At 33.1% G+C, this 10,000-nt stretch overlaps 1 protein-coding gene across 1 annotated transcript in view; it reads left to right on the forward strand.

Annotated features, from left to right (window-relative positions):
- LOC111153330 (LPS responsive beige-like anchor protein) overlaps nt 1-10,000 on the forward strand; it is a 754,899-nt gene that overhangs the window by 364,217 nt on the left and 380,682 nt on the right. The window contains exon 37 of the mRNA XM_022512304.1: nt 7,591-7,757. Within this exon, the coding sequence (XP_022368012.1) occupies nt 7,591-7,757 (167 nt within the window). The remainder of the gene's footprint in view (nt 1-7,590; nt 7,758-10,000) is intronic.

Consider the following 10,000-nt stretch of genomic DNA (forward strand, 5'->3'; position numbering starts at 1 on the left):
TCATCTCAAATGGCAAAATTTCATTTCTTTTGATGGCTGCATAGTATTCCATTGTATATATATACCACATCTTCTTTGTCCATTCATCTGTTGATGGACATCTAGGTTCTTTCCATAGTTTGGCTATTGTGGACATTGCTGCTGTAAACATTCAGGTGCACGTGCCCCTTCGGATCACTACATTTGTATCTTTAGGGTAAATATCTAGTAGTGTGATTACTGGGTTGTAGGGTAGCTCTATTTTCAACTTTTTGAGAAATCTCCATGCTGTTTTCCAGAGTGTTTGCACGAGCTTGGATTCCCACCAACAGTGTAGGAGGGTTCCCCTTTCTCTACATCCTCGCCAGCATCTGTCATTTCCTGACTTGTTAATTTTAGCCATACTGACTGGTGTGAGGTAGTATCTCATTGTGGTTTTGATTTGTATTTCCCTGATGCCAAGTGATGTGGAGCACTTTTTCATGTGTCTGTTGGCCATCTGAATGTCTTCTTTGCAGAAATGTCTGTTCATGTCCTCTGTCCATTTCTTGATTGGATTATTCTTTGGGTGTTGAGTTTGCTAAGCTCTTTATAGATTTTGGATACTAGCCCTTTATCTGATGTGTCATTTGCAAATATCTTCTCCCATTCTGTCAGTTGTCTTTTGGTTTTGTTAACTGTTTCCTTTGCTGTGCAAAAGCTTTTGATCTTGATGAAGTCCCAATCGTTCATTTTTGCCTTTGCTTCCCTTGCCTTTGGCGATGTTCCTAAGAAGAAGTTGCTGCAGTTGAGGTCGAAGAGGTTGCTGCCTGTGTTCTTCTCAAGGATTTTGATGGATTCCTTTCTCACATTGAGGTCCTTCATGCATTTTGAGTCTGTTTTCGTGTGTGGTGTAAGGAAATGGTCCAATTTCATTTTTCTGCATGTGGCTGTCCAGTTTTCCCAATATCATTTGTTGAAGAGACTGTCTTTTTTCCATTGGACATTCTTTCCTGCTTTGTCAAAGATTAGTTGATCATAGAGTTGAGGGTCTATTTTTGGGCTCTCTATTCTGTTCCGTTGATCTATGTGTCTGTTTTTGTCCCAGTACCATACTGTCTTGATGATGACAGCTTTGGAGTAGAGCTTGAAGTCTGGAATTGTGATGCCACCAACTTTGGGTTTCTAAGTGTGTTACTTTTAGTATTGTAATTTCTTTAACAATTTTTGAACTTGATATAAATGGAATCATAAAGTGTGTGTTTAGATCTGGCATTATTCAACATTATTTTTGTGAAGTTTGTTCAGTTTGTTACATTTTCCTATTTTATTTTCAGTGCTGTATGCCATACTTTACATGAATAGATGATAGTTTTTCATAGTCTCTCTACTGTTGATAGGTTTCCAGTTTTTAATTGTAATGAATAGTGTGATTTTGACAATTTACAAGTCCTTGGTGTACATGCTTATGCGTTTCTGTAGGGTACACTTACTTGACTGTAAAGTATTTATCTTTTCAATTTTAATAGATATTGCTGTAGTGTCTTCCAAAGATGTGTATCAATATCAAAATGTAGCTATTTCCATAAAAAATTGTCATAAAAAATTGACAAATACTTTTTATTTTAGTAGTTGTGTAGAGGTAACCTCATTGTGTTCTTATTTGGATTTTATTTACAGATGAAGCTGTGTATTTTTTCTCCTGCTTGTTATATTTTTTTTAAAGTTTTTTTTTTTTGTTTGTTTTTTTTTTGTTTTTGCGATACCTGTTTGTCTCTTACCTAGTTCCTTATTGGTTACCTGTTTTTTTCTTTATTGATTTGTGGATGATATTGACCTATTTGATAGATTTGCAGATTTTTTTGATATGAATATTTTAACTACTTTCTTCCCTGTCAGTACCTTGCCTATTTACTTTTTAAAAACTTCTTAAATAAACATTATTAAAATATAGTTTGTATATAATAAAACATTCCTTTTAGATATATACTTCAATGAGTTTTGACAGGTGTATATACTTGTATACTTGTATATATATACTTGTATATACTGTCATAGTCAAGTCACAGAAAATTTCTGTCATCTCAGAGAATTCCCTTGTGATTCACTGTGGTCAGCTCCTCTTCACATACATACACCCAACCTCTACAACTGCTCATCTGGTTTTTGTTATTGGAGATGGTTTTATATACTCTACAACTTTGTATAAGAGTTATATAGTAGGTTCTGTAATGTCTGGATTCTTTTGGTCACCGTATAGTTTTTGATATTCATCCACCTTGTGTATATCACTCATTTGTTTATTTTTATTACCAAATAGTATAACTTTATCCATTCATGGATAGGTGGATATTAGATCATTTCCAGTGTCTGCCTCTTAAAGCACTACGGGAATTTTCATGCAACATAGTTTTGTGAAAATGTTTTCTTCATTTTGAGGAAATACATAGGAGTGGAATTGCTAGGTGGTATTGTAAGTATATTTTTAAACTTGAAAGAAACTGCCAAACTGTTTTCTAAAGTAGTTGTGGATTTTGCACTCTAACCAGCTGGATACCATTTGTTGCACATTTTTGCCAATATTTGATACTGTCTGCCTTTTAAATTTTGCCCTTCTACTGGGTATATAGTGATAGTTTATTGTGGTCTTTATTTGAATTTCCCTGTTGACTAAGCATCTTCTCATGTACTTATTAGTCATTTGTATATCTTTTGTGAAGTGTCTGTTCAAATCCCTTGCCCTTATTTTAAATTGGCTTCTTTGCCTTATTAATTCATGAGAGTTCTTCATATGTCTTTTAGGAAAATTATTAGCTAGATGTATGGTGAATATTTTGTCCCATCTTAGGGCTTATCTTTTCAATTGCTAAATAGTATCTTTTAAAGACAAGATTTTATAAATTTTGGTATAGTTTAATATATCAGATTCTTTATGGTTATGAATTTCTTTTATGGATCTTTTTATGTCTAAGAATTTCAGTGTGAGAATTTTCTGCCTACCCCAAGGTCATAAGATTTTCTGCTATATTTTCTTCTAGAAGTGTTACAGTGTTTATATCTAGATCTTCAGTTCATTTTGAATTAAACATTTTGTTTATGGTGTGAAGGTTAGATAAGTTTCTTTCTTTCTTTCTTTCTTTTTTTTTTCTGTGAGTGGTAAGATATTTTAGTTCAGTTGTCAAAAAATTATTCCTTCTTGATTAAACAACTTAAACTCTTCTTAGTTTCACATTTTATAACATTATACAAACAATTAAATTCTACAGTTTTCTTTTTCTTAGGTAAAACTGTTTTGTCATTAATTATTTTCTTTTTGTATAAGTATACATATGTTTGAGAATCAGCTTGTCAATATCCATAAGAAAGGTGAAATTTTAATTTTTTATTTATTTTTGTTTTTCATTATTTTTTAAGTAGGCTCCATGCCCAGTGTGGAGCCCAACACAGAGCTTGAACTTACAACCCTGAGATCAGGACCCGAGTTGAAATCAAGATTCAAATGCTTAACTGGCGGAGCCACGCAGTCACCCCAAGGCTTTTAATCTTTTATTTAAGATTGTGTTGAATCTATAAAATCAGTTTGAAGAGAGAAGGTGTTTTGACAATATGGAGTTTTAAAATCTATAAACATTGTCTCTTTCTCCACTTACTTAGTTTTCTTTAATTTTTTTAGCAATGTTTTATAAAAGTTTCATTGTACTTTATTTTATATTTTAATGCTATTGTAAATAGTGTTGTTTTCATTTTCCAGTTCGTTATTGTCGGTATGTAGACATGTAATTTTTATTATATTGACCTTATATCCAAGAAACCTGTCAACTTAGAAGTCTTATAATTTTTCCAGAACCTTTAGGAGTATTACATACATGAATGTCTCTACAAATAAATATGTTATTCCTTCTGTTCCAAACTATCTTTTTATTTCTTTTCTTTTTTTTAAGGATTATTTATTTATTTATTTGACAGAGAGAGAGAGAGAGATCACAAGTAGGCAGAGAGGCAGGCAGAGGGAGAGGTGGAAGCAGGCTTCCTGCCAAGCAGAGAGCCTGATGCGGTGCTTGATCCCAGGACTCTGAGATCATGGCCTGAGCTGAAGCAAGAGTCTTAACCCACTGAGTCACCCAGGCACCCTATTTCTTTTCTTTATCTCTTTTGGAACTGGTTAGGACCCTGTTACAGTATTGAGTGGAAGTCAAGAGAAAGGAGACATACTTGTTTTATCCACAATTTTAACTGAATGATCTTCATAGATGTGCTTCCTGAGGTTTAAAAAGTCTCTATTACTAGTTTGGGGAGTGTCTTTTTGTTTGTTTTTTTAAAAATCACGAAATGCTTCTGGGTGTTGTAAAATGCTTTAAAAAAACTATTGAGATTATATGTTTTTCTCCTTTTTTTGTTGTATGATGACTTATACTGATTGATATTCAAATATTAAATCAACCTTGCATTCCATGGATAAACTCTTCTTCATCATGATGTATACTTTATTTTGTGTATAGCTGAATGCTAATGTTTTGTTATGGATTTTGTGTTTATTTACACAAATTAATTTTTAGTTTTCTATTCCTGTAATACAAATTGCATTGTATTCCTTAGCGTCTACCATATGAAAAGAGTTTAAGATTTTTATTTCTTCCTTAAATATTTAATATTTTATAATATATAAATGTATACATGTAAAATGCATACATGCAAAGCTATACATTTTTCTTTGAATTTGTCTCACCCAGTTGCCACAAATTTTTGTAATTTTGCTTGTGATTTTTATCTTTGATCCATAAGCTATTTGGAGTTGAAATGCTTAATTTTCAATCATTTTGGAACTTTTTAGATTTTTTTTAAAGATTTTATATATTTATTTGACAGAGAGAGGGAACACAAGCAGGGGGAGTGGGAGAGGGAGAAGCAGCCTTCCCACCGAGCGGGGAGCCCCATGTAGGGCTCAATCCCAGGACCCTGGGATCATGACCTGAGCCCAAGGCAGACGCTTAACAACTGAGTCACTGGGGTGCCCCTAGAAATTTTTTTTATCCTATGTATTCTGCTGAAGAATCAAGAGGACCTGTATTTGTATTTCTATCTTTCTCAATAACTTCTTCTCTAGTAGTTTGTCCTTCAAGTTTCTAACTTACCTTCTCAATAGACACCATTAAATTTGTTTCATATACAAAGGCTATAGGAGAAATATATTTCCTAAGTCTTGAAAATGTCTCAAGGATAGATGGGGAATAGCATAAAATCTGAGGGTGTCTGGAATATAGGATACATAGGAAGGCATAAAGATAATATACCACACTGCTGAATTATAAAAGGACACATGGTCTTAGCTAGTAAAATTTGGTCCTAATTGTTCATTATTTGTTGTTCATATATATGTTGTTCATATTTTGTCCTAATTGTTCACATACTTTTTAAGGTGTAGGGTATATAAATGTATCTGTGAAATGTCAAATTCTTGAAGTAATTCTGGGACTGTGAGAAAGCAGTTATAAGATTATTTCAAGAACTGAACTGTAAACTAATGATGATGTTTTAGGGCAGTGGTAAGAGTGATAAGTGGTAAGAGGTAAATGAGTTTTGTTGAAATGAAATGATGAGATATGAAGAGAAGGAAAATTGAGAAGTCACAAATGACAGAAGTATAATAGCATGTTTGGGATAAAGTTGGTAATTATATTTTTGTATATTTTGAGTTTTAGGTGCTTATTGGATAATTGGAGATTATCCTACAGGTAGACATATGGCCTGAGAGTTCAGGGAAACAGCTAGGGCAGATATGAAAAATTTAAAAGATAGATCTAAATTAATAATAGGAGGTGATGTGTGAGTAAATGATAATGCCAAGGAACATTTGGCAAAACTTTAAGGAAATGCCAGCATTTCATAATGAGGAATAGTAAAGGACAAAGTTTGACCATAAAGAAGTAAGCGATGACAAGAGGATACTAGAGGAATCTGCTTCATTTTAAATTCATTCCTCTGAGCTTTCACGTAAAGGACAAATAATAAAGTTTGGTAGAGATATAACATCTGGAGGGAAAGACCAAATATGATACTGTTTTATGTATTCATTTACATTTAAAGAGCTGGAATAGTCACTTGAATTATAAATGGCCGGTCTAAATTGTTTCTGTCTTCAGTTGTCACTTTATCTGCAAGTAAGTGAATTTCTTTTAAGATGTAGGTTAGTCTTATATTTATTAATTCTGTGGTAGTGTCTTAAATTTCTTAAGTAATAATCAAATATATTCGAGCTGTTAGTTCCCAAGATTCCTACTTCTTTTCTTTTTAGAGTCTGATATTTTTGTTAAGTTTCAAATATTTTTGTGGTCATTATTATGATGTCATCTAGTTTATGTGTTACTTAAAATAGGAAAACAGAAAAGTTGATGTGAAGTAAAACTGAGTGAAAATATTAGACTTGGCCCTTGATTTTATTGATAGATGATTAGGATTTCTTGGGGTCCCTCCACTCAATGTTTGGCCACAAGCACATACACATACACATATTGCAAATATATACTCCATCAATTATGTAACATGCATTTGATCTTGGAGCAAATATTCTTCATCTCTTGTTCACTTTGAATGATAGGTCTTACAAAGAATATACTATTGGTTTTTAATAAGAACATGTTCAAATTACAATTTAAAGATATTTTAAAAAATAGATACAAGTTCATTATATCTTTACAAAACATTCTTGTTTGGTTTCCTTTTATCATGTTTTAAGGTCAGAATGTGACTCTAATGTTCCACAATGAGACAGAGATTGATAATCGGGAAAGAATAGCCCTTTAATGTGATTTATATCTATAGATTTTATGTCAGATATGAAAAGTTGCTGTTTAAATTGTAAAGGAGGATCCATTAAAGAACACTTTAAGCCATTTTACTATTTAGCTTACTTTGGACTCTTCTGTTTAGAATTATGCCTTTTCAATCAAAGTTTAATGACTTACCAAATGTTTACAAAGTAAATTTGATAGTTAAATTTGTGTAATATTAATAAAGAAAAAATGGGCTATTCAATAATTTTTTTTTGCTATTTTTAGTCCTGTTTAATATGAATGTATACGGTGTTGGGGCAATATGGAATCCAGTAATTTTCTAATTTTCATCAGTAATTTTAATTTCCTCTTACCCGGTGAGGTTAGACAAGACAGATTATGGATATAGTAGAGAATGTTGAAGGTATAAAAATTCTTCCTGAGTGCCTTTCCCTGAGTCAGTTTGTCACTGTGGGTGTGATTATTATCCTTCTTGGTATAGAACATTCTTCCTCTAAGTCACTTTGCCTGGAGTGCTTTGTAGCCCCCTTCATGCCACATTACTTGGTAATGTGGACCCCTGAATCTTCATATGATTGGCTTCTTCCAATTATTTAGGTCTGCTTAAAAACCACTTTTGAGTGTGTCTTATGAATGACTTCAGAGTAATAAATTCTTGTGGGATTGTTATGCTGAGGGTAGTAGATCACTAAATCTCAGTCAGTTCAGTTAATGAGGGATATAAAAATAATTTTAAAGTTTTGGTTGGTTCATTTCCCATTAGAAAGAATTTCCTGGTGTGTTGTAAGTTTTTTCCCATATTTTTATAGTATTAATAGATGTTTCTTTTTTCCTATCCAAGTCACTGTGTGCCCAGTATTCAGCAGACAAACGAGAAGATGAGAAGATGTGTGATCATCTGATAAGAGCAGCTAAATATCGGGACCATGTGACAGCAACTCAACTAATCCAGAAAATTATCAACATTCTCACAGACAAGCATGGAGCCTGGGGAAATTCTGCAGTGAGGTAAAGGGAAACTTTTAGGATTTGGGCACTGATTTTCTACAGAAGGCTTTGGTTTAGATAAATAGCCCTGAGTATGATCAAGGCCAGATGAAGAACAGAGTAATTTAATTTTGTACTTTATCTTCTATCATGAATGAGGGGTAGAAGAAGGGGGTAGGAGAAAATTAGTGTGGGTACAGTTAGGGATCTTTATCCATGTTTTAGTTCCCTCAACTACTACTTCTTTTTTTTTTTTTTTTTTAATTTTATTTATTTATTTGACACAGATCACAAGTAGGCAGAGAGGCAGGCAGAGAGAGAGGAGGAAGCAGGCTCCCTGCTGAGCAGAGAGCCCAATGTGGGGTTCCATCCCAGGACTCTGGGATCATGACCTGAGCCAAAGGCAGAGGCTTTAACCCACTGAGCCACCCAGGCGCCTACCCTCAACTACTTCTAAAGGAATATTTGTTCATATTCTTTTCGAAGTTAACTTTTAAGGGAAATAGTTAATATAAGCTATTTTATTAGCTAAACTTATATCTGAATTTGCACAAATACAATATTTAAAGAAAACCTTCCCTATTTTGCACTTCTGAGTTTACAACACATAAAACATTTGAAAACATTACTATGTGTTCTTTTGAACTGCCTTGCAAATTGTAAGACTATGATAATAAAAATGGTTAAATGCCTTCTTTAAAATTTTATTAATTAATCTTCCTCCTCTTTAGATTCTCAAAGTGAACATCCTGTGCTTTATTTTAATTTCTAGAAATAAATTACCTTCTAAAGGAACTTGGACAAATTAGAAAAGTTAGTTTTCTTAGAATATTCTATGCTACAAATCTTTGAAACATGTTTGGGGACACCTGGCTGGCTCAGTTGGTTGAGCACCCCATTCTTGATTTCAGCTCAAGTCACAATCTCAGGGTCATGAGTTTGGGCCCAGCATCAGGCTCCCTGCTCAGTGGGGTGTCTGCTTTAGATTCTCTCTCTCCCCCTCCCCCATTGCCCCTCCACACCCAACTCACTCACTCTCTCTCTCAAAAAAATAAATCTTAAAGTATTTGACTCATTTAAGTAATGTTGATGAAAATTTTTTTAATCCTACATTTCTACATAACTTTTTCTACAAGACAACAAAAAATGAAAATAGTAAATTGTATATCATGTATAGGTGTAACTGGTTTCCACTTGTGTTTTATGTATCTTATGTGTCTAACACACTAAGTCTAGCTTTAGAAATTTTCCAGTAAATAGAAAATATTTTTAATTTTTTTAAGTCGAACTTTAAACTAAGTAGAAATCTGCTTGTTATGGGATATTTTTGTTTTGAGTGCCACTGTTCACTAATATAAAATAGCTATATCTTGTGCTTTTTATGAAGAATACTTAAAATGAATTACATGTCTGGACATAACGTTTTTGGTGTTTAGAAGAAGGAATTCAGGTCAGGACTTGAGGGCAAGAGGACTGAATAAAGGCAGGAATGGTATTTGTTTAATTCTATTCCAGTGATCTCAGCTCAAGAGCATCATGGAAATGACATGAATTACTGGCTCAGAGGTTTGGGTGCCTTATCTTACAACATGTAAAAGCCTATGGGTGTGTGTTTGGGGCGGCGTGCAGAGGTCGCAGGGCTGGGGTGCTGCTGAGGGTTTACAGTTTCAAGATACCTTAATGTAACAGATTTGATGTAGTCCTTTTATAATTAGGCACTGAATAAATTAGGATATGACTTTGACATACAGTGCTTATCACATATTGGGAACTCTAAAATGTGTTAATATGTTTAAAAGTATTTTTTCTTCTTAAATGGAGTTTTATGATTTTAAAATTGAAAACTCTTAGGTAACTTAGGCCAAATGTTGTAATTATGCCAAGTCGGTATTTTATAGGATCAAAATTTTTCTAATTATGTCTTTATTCTTGTAGAGCATATACCTGTGCTATCAACATGAAAGCATTGTTTTTCTGCAGTGATTTTGGTGCAATAAAGTATCTTGGAGAACTAAATGGACTGTGAAATGTATTTGTGTAAAAGTAATTAGTGTTTCTGTAATAGAGTTGTTCAAAGGTATCGACTCATTTTATATAGCAAAAAAAAATTCTGAAATTTTAATATTTCAGAAAACCCACATAAGAAAACATTTTTTACTTTTTACCTCCCAAATGGAAGCAGCTGTCAAACTGTTAGCTTTTAAATGTGTACATTTTTAATTAAAAGCAGCAACAAAAGACTTCTCATCAAAAGGAAAATTAGT

This window comes from Enhydra lutris, unplaced genomic scaffold (assembly GCF_002288905.1).
Source record: "Enhydra lutris kenyoni isolate GAN:26980312 unplaced genomic scaffold, ASM228890v2 scaffoldscaffold3, whole genome shotgun sequence".
In the NCBI taxonomy this organism is placed as follows: domain Eukaryota; kingdom Metazoa; phylum Chordata; class Mammalia; order Carnivora; family Mustelidae; genus Enhydra; species Enhydra lutris.